Source organism: Rhinoraja longicauda, chromosome 7, assembly GCF_053455715.1.
Source record: "Rhinoraja longicauda isolate Sanriku21f chromosome 7, sRhiLon1.1, whole genome shotgun sequence".
NCBI lineage: Eukaryota > Metazoa > Chordata > Chondrichthyes > Rajiformes > Arhynchobatidae > Rhinoraja > Rhinoraja longicauda.
Window position 1 is genome coordinate 7007394 of NC_135959.1, and position 24922 is coordinate 7032315.

The window sequence follows — 24922 nt, forward strand, 5'->3', positions numbered from 1 at the left end:
TCAGCATGGATTTAAGAAGGGGAAATCATGCTTGACTAATCTTCTGGAATTTTTTGAGGATGTAACGGGAAGAATGGATAAGGGAGAGCCAGTGGATGTGGTGTATCTGGACTTTCAAAAAGCCTTTGACAAAGATAGCAACATAGAAAATAGGTGCAGGAGGAGGTCATTCGGCTCCTCGAGCCAGCACCGCCATTCATTGTGATCATCCACAATCAGTAATCTGTGCCCAATTTCTCCCCATATCCCTTGATTCCGCTAGCCCCTAGAGCTCCATCTAACTCTCCCTTAAATTCATCCAGTGATTTGGCCTCCACTGCCCTCTGTGGCAGAGAATTCCACAAATTCACAACTCTCTGGGTGAAAAAGTTCCTTCTCACCTCAGTTTTAAATGGCCTCCCCTTTAGTCTAAGACTGTGGCCCCTGGTTCTAGACTCGCCCAACATTGGGAAAAAAATTCCTGCATTTCGCTTGTCCAGGTCACCCTGCAACCTCCTAACATCCTCTTCACAGTTCACACTGCCACCCAGCTTTGTGTCATCCGCAAACTTGTTACTTCTAACTCCTTCATCCAAATCATTAATATATATGGTAAACAGTTGCGGCCCGAACACCGAGCCTTGCGGCACTCCACTCGCCACTGCCTGCCATTCTGAAAAGGACCCGTTTACTCCTACTCTTTGCTTCCTATCTGCCAACCAATTCTCTATCCATGTCAACACCCTATCCCGAATACCACGTGCTCTAATTTTGCTCACCAATCTCCCATGTGGGACCTTATCAAAGGCTTTCTGAAAGTCTAGATACACTACATCCACATCCATCCCAAGCAAGAAATTAGTGTGCAAAATTAGAGCACATTATTTTGGGGGTAAGGTTTTGACATGGACAGAGAACTGGTTGACAGACAGGAAGCAAAGAGTTGGAATTAACGGGTCCTTTTCAGAATGGCAGGCAGTGACTAGTGGGGTGCCGCAAGGCTCATTGCTGGGACCCCAGTTATTTACAATATATATTAACGGTTTAGACAAAGGAATTAAATGTAACATCTCCAAGTTTGCGGATGACGCAAAGCTGGGTGGCAGTGTGAGCTGCCAGGAGGATGCTATTGGGCTGCAGGGTGACTTGGATAGGTTGGGTGAGTGGGAAGATGCATGGCAGATGTATAATGTGGATAAATGTGAGGTTATCCACTTTGGTGGCAAGAACAAGAAGGCAGATTATTATCTGAATGGTGTCAGATTAGCAAAAGGGGAGGTGCAACGATACCTGGGTGTCCTTGCACATCAGTCACTGAAAGTAAGCATGCAGGTACAGCAGGCAGTGAAGAAAGCAAATGGCATGTTGTCCATAGCAAGAGGATTTGAGTATAGGAGCAAAGAGGTCCTACTGCAATTGTACAGGGCCCTGGTGAGACCGCACCTGGAGTATTGTGTGCAGTTGAGGAAGGACCTTCTTACTATTGAGGGAGTGTAGGTTCACCAGGTTAATTCCCAGGATGGTGGGACTGACATTTGATGAAAGAATGGATCAACTGGGCTTATATTCACTGGAATTTAGAAGGATGAGAGGGGATCTTATGGAAACATATAAAATTAGACAATAGACAATAGGTGTAGGAGTAGGCCATTCGGCCCTTCCAGCCAGCACCACCATCCAATGTGATCATGGCTGCCAATTCTTAAGGGATTGGACAGGCTAGATGCAGGAGAAATGTTCCTGGTGTTGGGGGAGTCCAGAACCAGGGGTCACAGTTTAAGAATAAGGGGTAGACCATTTAGGACTGAAATGAGGAAACGCTTTTTCACCCAGAGAGTTGTGAATCTGTGGAATTCTCTGCCACAGAAGACAGTGGAGGCCAATTCACTAGTTGTTTTCAAGAGAGAGTTAGATATAGCTCTTAGGGTTAATGGAATCAAGGAATATGGGGTAAAAGCAGAAACGGGGTACTGATTTTGGATGATCAGCCATGGTCATATTGAATGGCGGTTCTGGCTTGAAGGGCCGACTAGCCTACTGCTTCTATGATAGATGGTATTTCTGAAAATAATTTGCCATGGCTCAGTTAAAATATTTTTGCGATGATGACAATTTATGTATCAATCATAAAAATATACTAAACAGCTGTGACAAAAGATTAAAAATAATTTAAACCCATTTAGGACCTTCAATTCTCTTCATTTCATGTTTATATATTTTAAATGACTGCAAAGTACTTGCTAAAACATCCCTAATTGCACACCAGTCAACTTGTCAGTTTTTTAAGGAACTCGTTTACACATGCTGAGTATAATTCAGCATGATAGCTTTCTAGCAGATCGATCCTCATCTAACATGCATGCACAAGGTTGTCTGAATGAAAGGGCTGAAAAATAATGGTGATTGATTTTTCATTTTTCACCTCTTGCTTCTGGAGTGCACTGTATTTGGACCCACTTATAGTACTGACTTTTGTACGTAAAATTAAGCATTAATGGGCATTGAAAGCCAGGATAGTCCACCTTGCAAGACTTAATTATTTTCTCTTCTAATGGTCAGGAATGAGATATTGTAGAAGTTTGAGGATGGTAGATTTTATAGCAAGTTATAATAAGCAGGAAAATATGTGCGTACAATTGGAATCTGTTCAACTTGATATAGTTTTTGCATATTTACAGTGTTTTGGCTTGGCATCTAAGTAAACCTCTGCAAATTTTAATGGTGTTTACACATATTATAATTCAAAATTTAAGAGGCAAAAAAAAAATCCATGTTAATGCCACACTTTTGATTGATCTGATCTTGGACACCTTAAATATCCAACGTCACCTGGAAAATAGCAAGTGTAAATCAAACCATTTTTCTGGTTATTAGAAAAATAAATACTTTGTATTTAATCCATTCTGGAGAATGCTTGTAAGTGGTGCTGGCCACTTGACATGTATGTTTATTAAAGGTGCGTACCGTTACTTTTTTTGTCCACAGAAAATGCACTGCTTTTAAGGAATAATGACCAATATGTTTGATGCAAGTGGTTTTCTTCGGTGTTTGAGATTTTGGCAAAACAAAAGATTTTCTTGGGATATAGCTCTCTGTACCAAGCTTTGTGTATTAAGGGCGGCAAGCTGGCGTAGCGGTAGAAGTACTGCCTTACAGCACCAGAGACCCTGGTTCGATCCTGACTAGGGGTGCTGTCTGCACGGAGTTTGTATGTTCTCCCTGTGACCTGCATGGGTTTTCTCTCCGGTTTCCTCTTCACACTCCAAAGACGTACATGTTTGTAGGTTAATTTGCTTTTGTATAATTGTACACTGTCCCTCGTGTGTGTGGGATAATGTTAATGTGTGGGGGTCGCTGGTCGGTGCGGACTCAGTAGGCAGAAGGGCCTGTTTCCGCGCTGTATCTCCAACATTAAACTAAACTAAAACTTTCAGTTTGTTTTATGGTAGCTTTAACATTTCCTTGATTTCATTATCATCGAGGATAAAACCATTGAATTTTTTTTTTGCTTTCAAACTCTCAAAAGGCTACATTTTTTTAAAATCCTCGTGAGTTTCATTTCAGTAGTGAATGTGGAATTGCTATTTAAAATAAATGTACAATTTGCACTGTGTACCTGTACAGGTTTTTACTGAGGCAGTGCACATATTGTAAGTTCTTGTAATGTGAAATTAAGTGCTTAGGTTTGCTTGACAGCTTTTAAAGGTGCAGAATGTCAAAGTTGAATAATTTGTTTTGCATAAATTGTATGCATGAATCTCCCAGAACAAATACTATGCAAAGGAACCTGGGTGTTAAAAACCCATTGTGCCTTGGCTCCAACATGTACCATCGTGTACACAATAAATAGGATTTGACCTCTCCTTTTACGTCCAAGGTGTGCCTTAACTGCGCCAATGATACATTTTTCCTTTGTAAACCAAATTCCCTTCAAGAATCAAGAGGTCAGGTGGTTTCTTTAATTACCTTGCATCTTTTGAGTTATATTGTCTTTCAGATGAATGACAATTTGGTTCTGTCACCTTCTGCCCACCAAATGGATTGAGATATCCCCAGCCACAGTTCAGTTTAGTTTATTGTCACATGTACCAAGGTGCAGTGAAGGGCTTTAAGCAAGATCTGTGGATCTGCAGCCAGCATAGAAAGGGGAAGATATTTTATATCCTATCGAAGTCCAAGCACCAACGTGTAAAAGATATCTGAGCAAGCAGCTGGAAGGAAGTATGAACAGTGGTCACTTTTATAAGAAAAACTAATGCTATTACATTGGTTTTCAAGTGAGGTAGAATGGAGGGGGGGGGGGGGGGGGGGTGTGGCGGGGGTGGCAGGGGATAAATCATGTCCAATAGAGTGGATGTTTGTTTATGCTGTTGTAGACCATTTCCAAATCTAGAGTGTACAACTTTATCTGAGACCGCATCTGATACTGTAAGAGATTTAATTTTTCATCCACTGATTTTTCTTTTTACAGTTACCCGCCATTTTTTGATGACAATCCCTTTGGAATTTATCAAAAGATTCTTGCTGGAAAATTGGAGTTCCCAAAACATCTCGATTTCTATGTGAAGTAAGTTTGACCCAACCTTCTGATAATTGGAAGATTATGTTAATTAAGAATTGGAAAGGCTACTCTAAACATCTGAAGAGTTTGTGAGAACATGCAGCAGTTAACTCAAAATTTCCCCTCCAGTATTTTGATTGGAGCTTTGTCTAAAGAAGTTTCATGGATAATTGTCATTGATTGCTTTGACATTATTTTTCATTTCATTCTGAGGGGCAGATCTTGCTGTTAAAAATTTATATTAACTTTAATTCATTAGTTATATGTCCTAATGTGGAAATCGGTCAAAGTGGAGGGCAAGACAGAGTGCTTGTATTAAATTGTACGTAACAGAAGTTCATTAGATTGATTCTTGGACTGAGGAGACAACCAGGGGACAATCCTCCCCTCTCTGCGTTCCGTAAGGGTATTTAGGGGCTACGGGGTTGTGAGGGAAAGATAGATCAGCCATGATTGAATGGCGGAGTAGACCTGTTGGGCCAAAGAGCCTACTTCTGCTCCTTGAACTTTTGAATTTATGCTTATTTTTCTATATTACATTTGCTTATTATGTGCAAGCAGCAGTGAGTCGTTTTACCAATCCACCCCCAACTATTTTTCCATGTAAAGAATCGTCAAACCAACTTCTGCAGGAATGTCCACATTTAGGCAAGACTGAAAAATGCATTAAGTTTTATATTTGTTTAGACAGGCTGTTCCAGGTAATAGCAAATCAAGTAAAGTGATAACTTGGCATAAACTGAATAGTTTTGTAAGACATCTACTTCCCACTTGTTTTAAAAACATGCTGGCTCTGTAGGTATGTGGCACACCTATTTTGTTAGCAGTCCAGAGCTTTGGAATGCATCCAATCTTCAAAGTGACATGGGGAATACCTCACATTTGTTGCTAGGTACCACCTTCAATAATTTGAAATGTAACATGAAGCACTATCCGAATATTGTTATTGTTTTAAAGCAAAACATGTTTGCACAATCGCATTGTTTGAACAGTCTCTGGTTAACTCATTTGATGTAAATTTAATTCTGGTGCATTGCACTCAATGCAAACTAATGTAACTGAATTTTAGTCTTTGTCATGTTACATAGCCCAGAATGGGAGTAGTTGATGGTTCAAAGGAAAATTGTTATAGTCAGATAGTTGGATATTGTTATGGTCGCTGTATAATTAAGAAAAGCCAATCGGCTAATGCTGCAGTATCCACTTGTTCGCAAATTATTTTTGGGGGGCGAAGAGAGATTCTCTTGCTGCTGACTAATGAAAATAGACCTTGTAAAGTATGAATGTCTGTGGTAGAAACAGCCTTAAAACAGAAGTATAGACTTTTATGCAGTAAAACATTTTTTTATTACTGGTAATTAGAAATGTTTGTTGCCGATGGCAGCAGTTGTATAATGAATCGATTTAGAATACTGTTGCCTTCTGTAAAACCATGGCCATTTTACTATGCAGTTGAATCCATGTCAAATTTTTAATTGCCGTTTATGTTGAATAAAAAATGCTCCAGGCAAGTTAGTGTTCATCTTGCATTTAGTGTCTGTCAAATAAATCTTTAAAAGCATTTAGATGGTTTTCAAGGCTGTTCAAGCACTTGATTGAAGATGTTTCATTTCATTTAGCTCCCATGTGACTGTTTTCTGAATCTAATGTTGAAATTCCTCTGTCATGAATACTTTCTTACTTTGTGTTTCCAAATGTACGTGTCAATGGCGAGACTGGTATATATTTATTGCTAGTTATTATTGCTAAATCCCATTTTGCTTTTGTTCTGTATGGAGGTTTTAATTCAATTTTTGGAAGAATGAGTTGAAAGTTATAATTTGAACATGTGGCGGTGGCTTCAGGGTTGGTGTGCAAGTCTTGAGTACTTGGAGTCATTGAGTCTTTTACTCAACTTGGCCATGCTGATCAGGTTTTATGACTGGCAACCAAGTTGGCCTTGTGGGCTAATCACATCTGTCTGCAGTCGGGCCATATCCTTTAAACCTTTCCTGCCCATGTTCCTGTATAAATATATTTTAAATGTTACCATTGTGCCCACCTCCACAGCATGCTCTGTTAGCTTGTTCTATATATAGGCATCACCCTCCGTGCAAAGAATATGTGCCTCTGATCATTTTCAAATCTTTGTCCCCCGATCTTAAACCTATGCCCTCTAGTTCGGAACTGCTCTACCATGGGGAAAAGTCCGTGAACATTTGCCTATCTATGTTTTGAGTACCTTTAAAGTCACGCCTCAGCCTCCTGCGTTCCTTGGGGGGAAAAAGATCCTTTCAAATTCATTACAGATTGTTTACAACTTTGTCGTAGGTACGTCTTCAGATATTGTACCCTGCCATAATTCAGATTATCTCCAATTCAATACCATTCTCTGACAACCACCAACTCTGCTCTTTTGCTGAAATTCTCTTCTACGCAGCCTTAATTCTACCTCCGGTTAAGCACCCAAGGACTTCCACTGTGGTTTTCACGGTTCCTCGATGGCCAAGGAAGCTACCAAGGATGGGGCAGGGAGTGCCTCATTAAATGGGCAGTTAGAGGTGGTCCAGTGCTTGCGCAGTGTTCTTGTGTATGTATGTACCTCTAGGATTCTCAATGGCAACACAAATACACCTTTTGCATAGGAAGGAACTGCAGAAGCTGGTTTAAACCAAAGATGGACACAAAAAGCTGGAGTAACTCAGCGAGCCAGACAGCATCACTGGAGAAAAGGAATAGGTGATGTTTTAGGTTGAGACCCTGCTTCAGTCAGGGGAAAGGGAAATGAGAGTTGAGCAGCTAAGAGATAGAAATTTGTAGAAATCTGCAGGGGTATTGCATTTCTTCGAGGCTTTGAACATGCAAGAAACATTTGCACTCTCATAATAAATTGAGACATTTTATCCCTCTGCTTGTGTAACAATCTAGGGTAGGAATCTTTTATGCTTGTGTATTTTTTTTGGCAAATCTGGACGTGGTCTTTAAACATCACACACCTTTCACGAAAGATTGCTTATTTTAACTACTGTGCTCGTGCATGCTTTAACCTCATTTTTAAAAAAAGTCATGGCTTGCAAATTGTTTGTGCAAAAGTAATCTAATGCATATATGTGAAGTCTTCCAGACATCAAATCGTGCAGGTGGCACAATCTGACTTGTACAATTATTTTGAGGTTTAGTTAGCACTGGCCCTATTGTGTTCTATATCACACTTTCGCAATGGTGCAGTCTTTCTCCTTGAACTTTGTTTATAGAAAGTATGTTCTGCTTTATAATTATATTGAGAATTCAACATGCTGATTTTTGATTTGAAATTTTAGGCAGCAATTTAACCATCAGCTGTAACTAATGTAACATTATGTAATTGTTTGCCAGATTGTGGAATATCAACTCTAACAAATTAACAAAATTCTGTTCAGTTCCACAACACTTATGAGCCATAATAGCTGGATAATGTATTTTGCATTGCAGAAGCTTTAAGCTGACATTTTCTTCTAGTTATGAGTTTTCAGTTGCAGGCAAGGAACATAGTTTTTCCATGGTAAATTCATGTGATACGAGCATTAGTGGTGAGAATCAATTCCTTTACAGTTCTTCCACTGATATTTCAAGCGTTCTTAACGTAATGGTAGAAGTCCCAAATGCCGAGTTTAAAAAAAATAACAGTGGTTACATTAAATATCAATTTTACCATGGATGATTTGGTTGTGGACGTCATTGCAATCAGTCTATAAATAAGCAAACAACCTTTTCCTTTTGCTATGATTTTGCCCCACATGTGGTTTATTCTGGACTTTTCCTGTTATCTCTTTTCAATTCTGCATTAGGCATCGTTCCAGAAAGTTGTCTTATGTTTTTGCTTAATATAATATTAAAATAACAGACTCTCTTAACCTTCTTCCCCCCCCCCCCCCCCCCCCTCCCCTCGCTTTAATAAGTTTGGGGATGTTACAAAAATTGGTGCTACAATGTGACAATGCTGCAATTATCTAAGATTTCAGTGGGATCACAACTGATTGGGACCACGGGCCAAAGAATGGCAGATGGAGTTTAAGTCTGACAATTGCAATATATTGCTTTTTGGTTAAGACAAATGAGGACAGATCTTTCTCAGTAAATGGTAGGGTCCCGAGGAGTACTGTAGAACAGAGATCCAGGCGTGCATGTACATAGTTCCATGAAAGTAGTGACGCAGGTCGACAGAGTGGTGAAGAAGACATTTGGCATATTTTCCTTCCAACAGTCAGTGTGTTGAGCACAGGAGTCGGGACATCATGTTACAGCTGTACAAGATACAGTTGATATGGTCACATTTGGAGCACTGTACAGTTCTGGTTGCCTTGCCATAGGAAGGATGCCAGTAAACTGGAAAGGGAGAAAAAAAGATTGGCATGGACATTACCAGCTCTGGAAGGCTTATGTTATCAGGAAAGGCTGGATAGGCTGGGTCCTTTTTCCCTGGAGAGTTGGAGGTTGAGGGATGACCTTAAAGAAGTTTATAAAATCAGGAGGAGCATAGAGTGAACAGCCACAGTCTTTTCAAGGTTTCAAGGTCAGTTTATTGGCACATGTACCATTTAAGGTACAGTGAAATTTGAGTTACCTACAGCCATACTAAGTGAAAAGCAACAAGACACACAACCACAATTATGCATGCAACATATCAATGTTTTGATTGTCTCCTATTTATATGAGTTTTCTTTTTGTTCTCTCCATGTCAAAAGTCTAAAAATATTGTTAAAAGATGGAAGCCTGTCTGATTTTACTGCCTGATTTTCCCTTGAGCTTATCAATGTTTGAGTAGTTACCTATTTTGAAAGTACTGTATTTTATCAAGAAACAATTTTCCACTGCTCTAGTTCTTGTACATATTCCAATAACTCTGGCTTCCCATGCCTATTTTGAGATTCCAGCTATTGCAAATTGTTTCCATTCATTTAATCTCTGTCCATTATATAAATATTTTCGCCAGGTTAAAATTGTATGGACTCGGATACTTGGAATAAACCAGATTCACTTAATTCTGCATTGCCCGTACTCTGATCTACAGTACAGTTAGGTCTGAGGTGCCAATTCCAATTTGTCATTGAATAGAATGCATCTGGGTACAGTTATCGGGAAATATACAGTGTTAGTTTTTTACTAAAAAAATCAGACATCAATGTGTATTCAATTATATCCAAGAAATCTTGCTTATTTTTTTAAAGCTGATAGGCACTTTCCACCAAATAGTAATACAGTGACACCACCTTTTTCGTGGTGAAGGGAATGTTAGGAAGTCTTATCAGACATAAAGTTAAAATGTTTTATCTCTGGAGAATTCTAGTCAAGGTGGATTACATTAATTTTAAAATAATGTAAAGTATGAAAAATTCCCTCACAAATATGTGTTCTCAGGAGCTATTCTACAATGCCTTCCCCCTCTCCTCACCACCACTGCATCTCCAGTCATTCTCAGAAAAAGGTGGAAGCTGAGCCAATTTAATTTTTCAAGCCAGATATTAATACATTTTTGCAGAGAGTTGGTTCATCGTCTCACCAGGAGTTGAAGCACTGACTCAATGAGGCTTGATCAAAGAATGTGGAGTAAAAGGAAATAAGTGGATAGAGATTCAGATCATCCATGATGGAACAGGATGAAACTGAGTGGCTGACCTGCATTCCACTTTTGTGGTCACGTTTTTAGAGTCACAGAATGATACAGTGTGGAAACGGACATTTCAACCCAACTTACATACACCGGCCACCAATGCCCCAGCTGCACTAGTCCCACTTGCCCGCGCTTGGTCCATATCCCTCCAAACCTGTCCAATCCATGTACCTGTCGAACAGTTTCTTAAATGATGGGATAGTCTCAGCCTCAACTACCTCCTCTGGCAGCTTGTTCCATACACCCACCACCTTTTGTGTGAAAAAATTACCCCCTCGGATTCCTATTAAATCTTTTCCCCTTCACCTTGAACCTATGTCCTCTGGCCCTCTATTCCCCTACTCTGGGCAAGAGACTCTGTGCATCTACCCGATCTATTCCTCTCATGATTTTGTACACCTTTATAAGATCTCCCCTCATCCTCCTGCGCTCCATGGAATAAAGACTCAGCCTACTCAACCTCTCCCTATAGCTCACACCCTCTAGTCCTGGCAACATCCTTGTAAATCTTCTGTTTTATTTTGGGACCGCACTATTTTGGGAGTTTAGATCTTCAGACTGAGTTTCTTTGCCTCAGCTGCTGTTTATTAAGTTCATTTCTTGTCTTGTTTATTTCATCATTTAATATATGCCTTGGAATAACGATGGGAAGTGTCACTGGAGATCCACTGATATTTTCAAAAGATGCAGCTACTGTTCCAGGAGAATAGTTTGTGTAAAATTGCATCATTTCAATCTCGCCATTCTTTTTTATGTTATATGTGCTATTGGTTGGCATTGTAGAGAGTTTCATTGAGCTTACTCGGTTTTATATATTAAAATGAGGCATTTTAATGTTTACAATCCCTTGACATCTATGTAATGTTATATTAAATATATAATATAAATATATAATAAATATATTTTATTGTTTCAGAGACCTTATAAAAAAGCTTTTGGTTATAGACCGGACAAGACGATTAGGGAATATGAAGGTAAGCAATAATAGAAACTACCAAATCATTATTTGCATCAAATTTCATTTGAAACGTCTGCCATAGAGATTATATAAGTGACGTAAACTATTAGACAATAGACAATAGGTGCAGGAGTAGGCCATTCAGCCCTTCGAGCCAGCACCGCCATTCAATGCTGGGGGTTTTCCTGTTCTTTAAAGCTGATTATCAATGAGTTTCTAATTGAAGGTGTCAATATTGTTAGAGTATTGCATTGCACATTAGGATTTGGAAATGATTATCAAATTTCTATTTTATAAAATTGGTGAGGTGGGAACAAAAAAAAGACCAAGTGCTTGAGTTATCAAAAATGACAACAGGTCCTGATCAGCTGGGCAAGTGGGTTAATGATTGGCTAATAGAGTTTAATGCAGTTAAGTGTGAGGTGTTACATTTGGGGAGTCTAAGCAGGGCAGGGCCTCCACAGCGAATGGTAGGGCTAAGGGGAGTGTTGTCAAGAGAGGGATCTAGGAGTACTGATATTATTCCCTGAAAGTAGCATAAGTAGATCGAGTGGAAAAGATGGTTTTTGGTATTTTGGCCTTCAACCGTCAGTTTTGAGTATAGAAGTCATGTTACTGTTGTAAAACATGTTGGGGTGGCCACATTTAAGAGTGCTGTGTTCAATTTTGGTCACCCTTCTGTAGGAAGGATGTCATTAAAGGATGTCTGGAAAGAATGCAGAGAAGATTTACAAGGATGTTGCCAGGACTTGAGGGCCTGAGCTAGAGGGAGGGGTTGGGCAGGCTATGACTTTATTCCTTGGAGCGCAGGAGGCTAAGGACTAATCCTATGGGGGTATAAAAGATCACCAGGGAATAGATAGGGTGAATGCACAGAGTGTTTTACCCAGGGTAGGGGAATCAAAAACTAGAGGACATAGATTTAAGATGAGAGGTGAAGGATTTATTGGGAACCTGAGGGGCAACTTTTTCCACTCGGACAGTGTGAGTATGTGGAATGTGCTACCAAAGGAGATAGTTGAGGCGGATACTCTAACGGCATTTAAAAGACACTTGGACAGTTAGATGCAAAGGAAATATACAGAGGGATATAGGCTAAAGTCGGAAAAGGAACCCGTCTGAAGATGGGTCCCGACCTCAAAAGTCACCAATGCATGTTCTCCAGGGATGCTGCCTGACCCGCTTAGTTACTCTAGCAATTTGACTTTTTTTGTGGGAAAATGGAATGAGCTTAGATGAGGCAACTTGGGCAGCAGGAACAAGTAGGGTGAAGGGCGTATTTCTGTATTCTATCACTCTAGGTTATTGTGGTAAAGTGGAGCTAGATGGTTCTTTAGACTTTACTTTAGAGATACAGCACAGAAACAGGCCCTTCGGCCCACTGAGTCCACGCCATCTAGCGATCACCCCATACCCTAACACGATCCTACACACTAGGGAAAATTTACAATTTTACCGAAGCCAATTATCCTACAAACCTGGAGTGTGGCAGGAAAGCGGAGTACCTGGTGATAACCCATGCAGTCACATGGAGAACGTACAAACTCCATACAGACAGATCCATGTAATCAGGATCGAACCTGAGTCTCTAACACAGCAAATCAGTAACTCTATCATTGCGCCACTGTGCCGCCTCAAACTCAACGAAAATGAATACCTTGTCATTTTACCTTTAATTCGCTGTAGTCGGGTCTAATCATTGTTTCGGTCGTGCAGTGGTGATAGCTGACTGAACAGAAAAATTTCATAGCTTATTGAGTTTGCCAGATTCCACATATAAAGCATGTCTAGCAGTTCGTATAATATTTATAGTTTTCTTTATAGACCTAGTTGTTTCTGAAGTGAAGTAATACAACCTAAAGTTCTGCAAGGCGTAATGCATCAGCAAATCTTTTAGCTGTGCAGGATCAATTTGGATGTTATGAATACTGGTACGGCCAATATTCATACCTCGTAATGGAGTATTCTTATGCATGAGAACCTTTTATTGAATTCAGATAAAATAGGCTTGGGGTCAAATGTCTGAGTGCTGTGGGTTTACATGGGAGAATAGTCCAAGGTACCATTTTGTTTCTAGTTCATGTGGCGACGCTGCAGCCACCCAAGTTACTGAGCGATTTGAGATAGTGGAGCAGAAACTTGACTTGCGTTTGCATTGAAAGTATATAATAATATAGTGGTGGCCCTTAATGTTAGTAGATCAGAACCCGGTGGAAAGCAGATTGCTGTGGTTGCATTTTCAGAAAGAGTCAACGATATGATTATAAAAGTAAAATTAATAAAACTAGGTTCACAAATGTTGTGATGGGAAAAATGTTTTCTCCCCCAATTTAGATTACAATGACCATGGGTCAACGACAGGCGCATCTATTTGTATAATGCATTTAATATTATAAAAAGGTTTAGCAGAACAGTATTGCTTGGGACGACAGAGTTGCTGCCTCACAGCGCCAGATCACGGTGTAATCAATGGTTGGCGCGCACTCTGGGCCGAAGGGCCTGTTACCGTGCCGTATCTCGTCCAATAGTCAAAACAAAAATTAACAAGGTAGTTAGTCCAGATTTGGTTAGAGTGGCATGGTTTTAAGGAGCATCTTGAGGCTGCATGATTTAGGGAGAAGATTCCACGATGTGGGTGTCAGTGATTTTAGATTTAGAGATACAGCGCAGAAACAGGCCCTTCGGCCCACCGGGTCCGCGTCGCCCAGCGATCCCCTCATATTAACGCTATCCTACACCCACTAGGGACAATATTTACATTTGCCCAGCCAATTAACCTGTACGTCTTTGGAGTGTGGGAGGAAACCGAAGATCTCGGAGAAAACCCACGCAGGTCACGGGGAGAACGTACAAACTCCGTACAGACGGCGCCCGTAGTCAGGATCGAACCTGAGTCTCCGGCGCTGCATTCGCTGTAAGGCAACAACCCTACCGCTGCGCCACCGTAGCCTTAATAAAACCAGGAATGATTGTGGAAAGGAAGAGAATTGCAGGTATTCTGGAGGGTTGAGGCAAAAGATAATTAAAAAAAGATGGCGAGGGCACAAAGTGATCTGAAAATGAGGATCATAATTTAAACTTTGAATGTTGCTTAACAGAGTCCTGTGTAAGTCAGCAGCATTTAGTTTTTGTTTGATGGTTGAATATGACGAGTAAAAATTCTTGAGTGAATGACCTGTGCAGTGCAGAATAAGGCAGCTAGTGAAGAATGCATTGGAATTGTCAAATCTGGAGATGAGAAAATGGTTTCAGCAGCAGTTAACTGTGGCAGGAGCACCAAACATAGAACAGTACAGCAAGAGAACAGGCCCTTTGGCCGACTATGTCTTTGCCGAACATGATGCCAAGACCATCACTTACCAATCTGCACATAACCCATATCCCTCCATCCTGTGTATATCCATACGCCTACCCAAAAGTCTTTTAAATGCCACTAATGTATCTGTTTCAACCTCCACCTTGGTCGTGCGTTCCAGGCAGTCGCCACGCTTGGTGTAAAAGGGGAATGGAGGAAGATAATATAGAAACTGGATTAAGCAGTTACAATGAACATGAATGACTGTTGTCATAGGCAAGTCCAGAAGTCACAATGGAGTCCACTAGCAGGACAGGCAAAGGAGAGTCAGTAGATGCTTTTTACATAGATTTTCAGAAAGCCTTTGATCAGGTGCCACACATTAGACTGCTTAGGAAGATGAGAGCCCATGGTATCAAAGGGCAGATGCAAGCATGGATAGAAGGTTGGCTGGATGGCAGAAGACAAAGAGCGGCAATGAAGAGGGCTTTTTCTGGTTGGCTGCCAGTGATTAGTGGAGTTTCGCAAGGGTCGGTGCTATTGGCGCTACTCTTCACGTTGTATATTAATGATTTGGACAAGGGGATTGAAGGCTTTGTGGCAAAGTTTGCGGATGATGCGAAAATAGGTGGAGGGGCAGGTCATGTAGAGAAAGCAGAAAGACTGGACAGGTTGGGAGAGTGGGCAGAGAAGTTGCAGATGGATTATGGTGTAGCAAAGTGTGGAGTCGTGCATTTTGGTAGTAGGAATAAAGCGTAGATTATTTTCTAAAAAACGGGGAGAGAATCCAGAAAGTGGAGGTAGCAACATAGAAACATTGAATATATTTGCAGGTGGAGGCCATTCAGTCCTTCGAGCCATTCAATATGATCATGGCCGATCATCCAAAATCAGTACCCCGTTCCTGCTTATTCCCCATATTCCTTGATTCAGTTAGCCCTAAGAGCGAAATCTACCTCTCTCTTGAAAACATCCAGTGAATTGACCTCCACTGCCTTCTGTGGCAGAGAATTACACAGATTCACAACCCTGGGTGAAAAACGTTTTCCTCATCTCAGTCCTAAATGGCCTCCCCCTTATTCTTAAACTGTGACCCATGGTTGTGGACTCTCCCAACACGGGAACATTTTTCCTGCATCTAGCCTGTCCAACCCCTTACGAATTTTATATGTTTTTATAACCCCTCTCATCCTTCTAAATTCTCGTGAATATAAGCTCAGTCGGCCCATTCTTTCATCATATGTCAGTCCCGCCATCCCAGGAATTAACCTGGTGAACCTACGCTACACTCCCTCAATAGCAAGAATGTCCTTCCTCAAATTACGAGACTAAAACTGCACATAATACTCCAGGTGTGGTCTCACCAGGGCCCTGTACAATTACAGTAGGACCTCCTTGCTCCTAAGCTCAAATCCTATTGCAATGAAGGCCAACATGCCATTAGCTTTCTTCACCGCATGCTGTACCTGCATGCTTACTTTCAGTGACTGATGTACAAGCACACTCGGGTCTCGTTGCACCTCCCCTTTTCCTAATCTGACACCATTCAGAAAATAATCCGCCTTCCTGTTCTTGCCACCAAAGTGGATAACCTCACATTTATCCACATTATACTGCATCTGCCATGCATCTTCCCACTCACCCAACCTGTCCAAGTCACCTTGCAGCCTCATAGCATCCTCCTCTCAGCTCACTCTTCCACCCAGCTTTGTGTCATTCGCAAACTTGGAAATGTTACATTTAATTCCCTCGTCTAAATCGTTAATATATATTGTAAATAGCTGGGGTCCCGGCACTGAGCCTTGTGGCACCCCACTAGTCACTGCCTGCCATTCTGAAAAGAACCCGTTAATTCCTACTCTTTGCTTCCTGTCTTCCAACCAGTTCTCTATCGATGTCAATACCCTACCCTCAATACCATGTGCTCTAATTTTTCACACTAATCTCTTGTGTGGGACCTTGTCAAAGGCTTTTTGAAAGTCCAGATACACCACATCCTCAAAAAATTCCAGAAGATTAGTCAAGCATGATTTTTCCTTCATAAATCCATGCTGACTTTGACTGATCCTGTCACTGCTTTCCAAATGTGCAAGGGACTTGGGAGTGCTGGAGCAGGATTCCCAAAAAGTTAGTCTGCAAGTTGAATTGGTAGTAAAGAAAGCAAACTCAATGCTAGCATTTATTTCAAGAGGGCTTGCATACATAAACAGGGATGTAATGTTGAGGCTCTATTTGGCGCTGGTATGGCCGCATTTGGAAAATTGTGGGCAAATTTGGGCACCATATCTGAGGAAGGATGTGCTGGCTCTGGAGAGGATCCAAAGGAGATTTACAAGAATTATCCCAGGAATGAGTAGGTTAACCTATGATGAACCTATCATTGGCACTGGGCCTGTACTTGCTGGAGTTTAGAAGAATGAGGGGGAACCTCATTGAAACATACAGAATATTGAAAGGCTTGGATAGAGTGGATGTGGAGAGATGTTTCCATTAATGGGAGAGTCTAGAACTGAAGGTTGCAGCCTTAGAATTATAGGATGTTCTTTTAGGAAGGAGATCAGGAGAAATTTCTTTAGTCAGTGGGCTTTTTGGGATGGATTGTCCACCTGCTACGTGGCTGCAGGGATCTTCTGCTGTGTTAGAGCTACATTTGCTAAAGTATTTGCGACTTTTCTCACTCCACACCACTCCAGATATTGATCTTTTTGGGGAAAAAAAAGATTTATGATGAAATAAAGTTCAGTCATAAGTCATATTAATAATTCATTTGGCTGAAGTCCAGAAGTTTGTTAATTTATTCAGCAGATAGTTATTGTTTTAAACAATGGCGATACTCTAAAGGTGAGTTTTGTGATTTTTTGTTTTTGCATGATTAAGCCCATTTAGTACAGTCCAGATGTTTTCCATCTCTTGAGGAAACATGGTGAAAGTTAGTTTCATTCCTATCATTTATAAACATGAATTATGGAAAAATGTGATAACCGGCCTTTTTTTTAACCATTTTCCAAGAGTACAACCCCCGACCCCATCCCTGTAGCATGGAGGTCATCTGTAGTTTGAGCATGTAACTAGGAAAATTGACAGGGGAGAGCCGGTGGATGTGGTGTACCTTGACTTTCAGAAAGCCTTCGACAAGGTCCCACATAGGAGATTAGTGGGCAAAATTAGAGCACATGGTATTGGGGGTAGGGTGCTGACATGGATAGAAAATTGGTTGGCAGACAGAAAGCAGAGTGGGGATAAATGGGTCCCTTTCAGAATGGCAGGCAGTGACTAGTGGGGTACTGCAAGGCTCGGTGCTGGGACCGCAGCTATTTACAAAATACATTAATGACTTGGATGAAGGGATTAAAAGTACCATGTTTGAGCCTTAAAAATGAGCATTTTATTTGGATCAGAAGCATTCCTGAGATTGTATCTGCTCAAATCCAAATTATTTAATCAATTAGACTAAAATGAAATGATACTTCATTTTGGTATAAAAACACTCCTCTTCTATTCATACTTCAGTTATCTGTTTGCTACTTAAACTCTTGCGTAGAATAGAAAGTAAAATAATTTTCACTTTGATCTGCACGCCAAAGAATTCAAGGAATTATCCTCTTGGATAATTGTAGAATTATACAGTAGAACTACAGTTTAACTGTAGAATTGTACAGTATTTACAGTATAAAACTGCACACTTTATTTAATTAGTAGGTAAGAATACACTGATAATTTTGCTTCTTGCTGTGTTTAGTCTTGATCTGCTTTTTTTGTGGAAAATCCACAGTTTCAATTGAATTTTATTCTGTGAACAATGTGAGATTCATAGCATTCCTTTGCATTAATTTAATGTTTTTCTGAAGGACAATCACTTGAACTATTCTGCACTCCTTCAGTACAGACAATGAAGCTTTTGTGCAGACTAGGTGATGTGTACAGTGCTTGTACTGGAATACATCTTTAACCTCAAAGCCTTTTGCTATGAAGAGCTGTACTACCACTGAGCCCAACTGAATTTGACAGTTCTGTTGTATGTTAAAATACAAGTCAGTTGACAGAGTTCTGATTTCAATTTACCACACCCCAGAGATGGATTCCAGTCCATTCTTACCTTGAAATGGAAGTCTGTGGACTTGCTATGCTCCTTCTGTAACAGTATCATAGGTATTCAGAGTGCATTCACAAGATGGATTTGAATAAAGACATCTGTTCATTCGCTTTGTTATAATCTCAACCATGTGAAAACTGCTACCTTCTCATTAACTTAGCTGTTAAATGATTCTAATGTTCAGACCTCAACCACTTCTCAGCAATTCTTTCCAACTTCATCCTTTGTGTAAGCAAATGTCATACATTTGACCTGTTGTTGCTTTGGATGTCTAGAGTCACAGAGAGTCATAGTGATATGGTGTGGAAACAGGCCCTTCAGCCCAACTTGGCCCTACCGATCACCATGTCCCAGCTACACTAGTCCCACCTGCCGCGTTTGCTCCATATCCCTCTAAACCTGTCGTATCCATGTACCTGTCTAACTGTTTCTTAAATGTTGGGATAGTCCCTGCCTCAACGACCTCCTCTGGCAGCTCATTCCATACACCCACCCCTTTTGTGTGGAAAAAGTTACCCCTCAGATTCCTATTAAATCCTTTCCCCATCACCTTAAACTTTCGACCTCTGGTCCTCGATTTACCTACGCTGGGCAAGAGACTCTGCACAGCTATCCGACCTATTCCTCTCTTGATTTTATACACTAGAAATAGTATTTGGGTTTTACCTTCCTTATCACTGATAAAACTTGTATCACTCTGCAGTGCTATAGTTTGTTTCCCCCACCTTCCCCCATCTTCAATAGGGAGGTAACATAATCGTGACTCTGGAATCTCTCCACTGGACAGGGCAAAGGACCAGCCAAGCTTGCTGCACTATTATGCTTTTATTTGCTTACTGACTAAGTGCAATCCTTAAGAAATAAAAATTCTAAAACTGCTTGCCTTTCAATTTCAGAATGGAGTAGATGATGTTAAGCGACACAGATGGTTCAAATATGTGGACTGGGAAGCAGTACTGCTAAGAAAACTAAAGGTGAGGTACAATAAAGGTACTATATTCCTAAAAACATAGGGATGGTTTGCATATCAGTAGGATTAAATAAAATATTTAAAAGTCTCTATTTCACCATATACTGATGATGGTTGAATATTTAAATTGTATGTCAAGCATGTTTATTTCTTGTATTAAAATTATTCTTTTATAGTAGTTACTTAGATACGGTAGTGACACTGTTGTTAGAGCTGCTCGAGTCCTGGCAACATACTTATAAATCTTCCCTGCACTCATTCCTGTTTAACAGGTCTTTCCTATAACAGAGTAACCAAAACTAAACGCAGTACTCTAAATGTGGCCTCACCATTTTCTTGTGCAACTGCAACATATCATCCCAACTTCTGTGCTCCTCTCTCTGACGAGAGTTCTGCAACATCCTTTCTCACTGCTCCTCCTCTGTGATTCTTCCTGCTCTACGACCTTGTTTTAACCCAGACTCTAGATTGAAGAACGGTCTCGACCCAAAGTGTCACCCATTCCTTCTCTCCAGAGTTGCTACATGTCACGCTGAGTTACTGCAGCATTTTCTGTGTCTATCCAACTTCACTCAGACTGAAGGCCAATATGTTGAAAGTCACTTTGAGCAGACTGTCTACCTGTGATGCAACTTTCAAGGAACTATGTATCTACGCACACGTGATAATATAGTTACCACAACACTACACCAGTATCCTGTAGATTGAAAGTTTAAATCACAACTGCAGTATGCAAAACAAAATTCTGCATATTTTGGATATTATCTAGAATTGAGCTGCAAAACTTGGTAGATCATGTGAACTGGTTTAATCAGCCTTCGTATTTTTAGCCAGGCCTACCTGTTGAACCCTCTCTTTCGAAAATTTGACCATGTTTGTTCTTGGCATACTGCTGTTGCACCCCGATTTCAATCCTCTGTCAATACTATTAAAATAGCTACATGAAAAAGAATGGACATATACGGTTGAAATGATCCTCCTCAAATCCTTTCCCCTTCTGCCAGGAAGTATTAATGCACCATTTAGCAATCAACTTGGATGATAATTTGGCCCAATGGAGGAATGTTTCCAAAACCAATGAAATAAAATGGCCCCAAATGATTCAAAATGCAAAGGAAGCAGCCAAGAACCTAAATTTAAGCAGAAATAAAGTTTAAGAGAATGTTGAGGAGATTTAAGGTGCAGATCAGATGTGATCCAATTGAAGTCTGGAACTGGTGTCAGAGACTAAATCTTGCTCCTGTTTTTTTGACAATGTAAACCTTGGAAAGTATTTATTTCACAAAATGCTGGAGTAACTCAGCAGGTCAGGCAGCATCTCAGGAGAGAAGGAATGGGTGACGTTTCGGGTCGAGACCCTTCTTCAGACTGAAGAAGGGTCTTGACCCAAAACATCACCCATTCCTTCTCTCCTGAGATGCTGCCTGACCTGCTGAGTGACTCCAGCATTTTTCTTGAAATAAATACCTTCGATTTGTACCAGCATCTCAGTTATTTTCTTACACTAAACCTTGGAAAGAATCTCTGAAAAGGCCTGGCTTTTTGCTTTTTTTTCTCTCTCTTTTTGAATCCTGCAAAGTTTCTGCGCATATTGGCACTTTGTTTTATTGGGGTATTTATTCATGATTGAAAAAAATGTTTTACCTCCTAGGTTTGTTCGGATTTTACAGTGGTCTTGTTCTGTCACAACAATTTAGTCTTGTGTTCTGGGATGAATTGCTATGAAGGCAGCTGAGTTAATAGCATTGTGCTGATCATAAATTTGTTGTAATGGTTGTGGAGACAGCATGCACAATTGAAGAAGGAGCTCTTTATGGATTAGCCTTCAGTTAGCAGTTGTCTGCAAGTGCATTGAGCTCCAGCAATTTAACAAGACTCATGAATCGAAAGTTCGTCCAAGTGCATTGGAGCTCTTTCAGAAAATGTTTCTATAAATGCTTGGAGACATTGCCTGTAATAAAGAGAGGCGCTTGCTTTTATATATTTCCTTACAACAAAGGGGGTCACTCTGCAAAAAGAGTAAACGTCGGCTCTTGAAGCACAACCTTTGTGAAGTGTAGTTCCATCTGCTGCCTCAACAAGGCCACCAACATAATCAAAGACCAGTCTCACCCCGGCCACTCCCTCTTCTCCCCTCTCCCATCGGGCAAGAGGTACAGAAGTTTGAATGTTATCGGGCAACTGAATGGTCCTCTCACCAGCTGCTGGGTCCTGACCTCCCATCTACTTTGTAGGAAAATAACTGCAGATGCTGGTACAAATCGAAGGTATCACAAAATGCTGGAGTAACTCAGCAGGTCAGGCAGCATCTCAGGAGAGAAGGAATGGGTGACGTTTCGGTTCGAGACCCTTCTTCAGACTGAACATTAGTCTGAAAATGCATTCACTAACGTCAGTCTGAATAAGGGTCTCGACCCGAAACGTCACCCATTCATTCTCTCCTGAGATGCTGCCTGACCCGCTGAGTTACTCCAGCATTTTGTGATACCTAAGAGTTTTAATTGTTTTTAGACAGGAAACGTATCCAGCAGTTCCTACCCAGCGTGTTCTTGCGAATGGCAGAATGATAACCAGAAAATCTATTTGTAATGTTTATTGAATCATAGAAACATAGAAAAGAGGTGCAGGATGAGGCCTTTTGGCTCTTCGAGCCTGCACCGCCATTTATTGTGATCACGGCTGATCGTCCACAATCAGTAACCCGTGCCTGACTGGTGTACAAGGACATCCAGATCTAGTTGCACTTCCCTTTTTCCTAATCTGACACCATTGAGATAATAATCTTCCTCCTCGTTCTTGCCGCCAAAGTGGATAACCTCACATTTATCTACATTATACTGCATCTGCCCACTCACTCAACCTGTCCAAGTCACCCTGCAACCTCCTAACATCCTCTTTGCAGTTCACACTGCCACCTAGCTTTGTGTCATCTGCAAATTTGCTAGTGTTACTTTTAATTCCATCATCAAAATCATTGATATATATTGTAAATAGTTGTGGCCCCAGCACTGAGCCTTGCGGCACTCCACTCACCACTGCCTGCCGTTCTGACAGGGATCCGTTTATTCCTATTATTGTTTCCTGTCAGCCAACCAATTCTCTATCCATGTCAATACCCTACCCTCAATGACATGTGCAATCTCCTGTGTGGGACCTTACCAAAGGCTTTCTGAAAGTCTAGATACACTACATCTACTGGCTCTCCTTTTTCCATTTTACTTGTCACATCCTCAAAACATTCCAGAAGATTAGTCAAGCAGGATTTCCCTTTCATAAATCCACGCTGACTTGGACCAATCTTTTTGCTGCTATCCAAATGTGCCGTTAACACTTCTTTAATGGTTAAGAAAGCAATAAAAAAAAATTGTGGACAGAAACTGCAGATACTGGAATCTTGAGCAAAACACAGTTTTGTGCAGCGAATTGTGAATGCAGCCCAGACCATCGCCTAAACTAACCTCCCTTCTATTGACTCCATTTATACCTCACGCTGCCTCGGCAAGGCCAGCAGCATAATCAAGGACGTTGCACCCTGGCCGTTCCCTCTTCTCCCCTCTCCCATCAGGCCAAAGGTGAAAATGCACACCTCCAGATTTAGGGACAGTTTCTTCCCAGCTGTTACCAGGAAACTGAATCATCCTACCACAACCAGAGAGCAGTGCTGAACTGCTATCTACCTCTTTGGTGACCCTCGGACTGTCCTTAATCGGTCTTTGCTGGCTTTACCTTGCATTAAATGTTATTCCCTTGTGTATCTATGCACTAAATGGCTCGATTGTAATCATGTATTGTATTTCCGCTGACTGGATAGCACGCAACAAAAGCAATTCACTATCTCGGTAAACATGACAATAAACTAAACTGAAACTGAAGTACTGGAGGGCCTCAACAGGTCAGTCATGGAATGGACAGATGATGTTGTGACCCTTCAGAATTGGGAAAAGATCCTGTGCTGGGATCACCTGCAAGAGTCTAAAAATCTAAATCTACCCAACGTGATTTTTCTAAAGGGGTTAATTTTCTGTTTCAGCCACCAATAGTACCGAAACTCTCTCATGATGGGGATACATCAAATTTCGAGACCTACCCGGAAAATGAGTGGAAAAAAATTCCTCCTGTGCCTCCCAAAGATCTGGAAATTTTCAAGACCTTTTGATCGTGCTGCTCTACAAGATAAAGTGAGTTTCCCTCCCATGAATAGTGAGAGCCTGCAGACATATTTCTGTTAAGTCGTTACTTAAGAGCATAGATGCATCGTGAAATTTGTGTTTGAGACCATTGTTTTCCATTTCCATTTGAATTTGATGATGTGAAAGGTTTTCACTCCAGATTTGCCTTTGAAGTTCTAACGACAAATAGTTGCCCCATCTTAAAATCTATCGGGTGTCTAGATAGATATAACATGAGCTATTTGGAAACAACGCTATCTTTTGTTCTGAGCATATTAGGAAAAAAAATCAATGGATTAGAAAACCTGGATCTGTTCTCTTTGGAACAGAGGTTGCCATAGCCTTTGCTCGAGGTAATTAAAAACATGAATGGTATCGACAGGGGGGATAGATGGAAAAACCAAGAAGATGTGAGCATAGAATGAACGCTGGGGTGGCACAGTGGCGCAGTGGTAGAGTTGCTGCCTTACAGCGCCAGAGATCCTGACTACGGGTGCTGTCTGCGGAGTTTGTACGTTCTCCCTGTGACCGTGTGGGTTTTCTCCAGGTGTTCTGGTTTCCACCCACACACCAAAGACATACAGGTTTGTAGATTAATTGGTTTTGGTACAATTATAAAAAGTCCCTAGCGTGTGGGATAGTGCTAGTGTAAGGAATGATCGCTGGTAAGTGCCGACTCTGGACCGAAGGGCCTGTTTCCGCACTGCATCTCAAAGGTCTAAACTATGAGAACAAAGTGATAGAAAAACATTTTATCTAGAGTGATTAGGGTCTGAAATATTCTGCCTGGGTGACAGTGAAAGCCAGTTCAGTTGTGATGCTCAGAGGGGAACTGGATAAATATTTGTAAAGATTTGCACGGAATGAAAGGGTATGAATCATGTGCTGGCAGATGAGATTAGTTTAGCTTGGCGTCATGTGCAGGCACAGACATTGTGGGCCAAAGGGTCTGTTTTCTTGTGTTGTACTCCAGAGTTGAGTATAGGAGCAAAGAGGTCCTTCTGCAGTTGTACAGGGCCCTAGTGAGACCGCACCTGGAGTACTGTGTGCAGTTGTGGTCTCCAAATTCGAGGAAGGATATTCTTGCTATTGAGGGCGTGCAGCGTAGGTTTACTAGGTTAATTCCCAGAATGGCGGGACTGTCATATGTTGAAAGACTGGAGCGACTAGGCATGTGTACACTGGAATTTAGAAGGATGAGAGGGGATCTTATCGAAACGTATAAGATTATTAAGGGGTTGAGCACGTTAGAGGCAGGAAACATGTTC

At 41.0% G+C, this 24922-nt stretch overlaps 1 protein-coding gene across 1 annotated transcript in view; it reads left to right on the forward strand.

Moving 5' to 3' along the window:
* Window positions 1-24922, forward strand: part of prkx (protein kinase X-linked) — a 71779-nt gene that overhangs the window by 41074 nt on the left and 5783 nt on the right. Inside the window, exons 5-8 of the mRNA XM_078402042.1 lie at window positions 4451-4546; window positions 11086-11143; window positions 19412-19489; window positions 23516-23663. Of these exons, the coding sequence (XP_078258168.1) occupies window positions 4451-4546; window positions 11086-11143; window positions 19412-19489; window positions 23516-23641 (358 nt within the window). The 3' untranslated portion in view covers window positions 23642-23663. The remainder of the gene's footprint in view (window positions 1-4450; window positions 4547-11085; window positions 11144-19411; window positions 19490-23515; window positions 23664-24922) is intronic.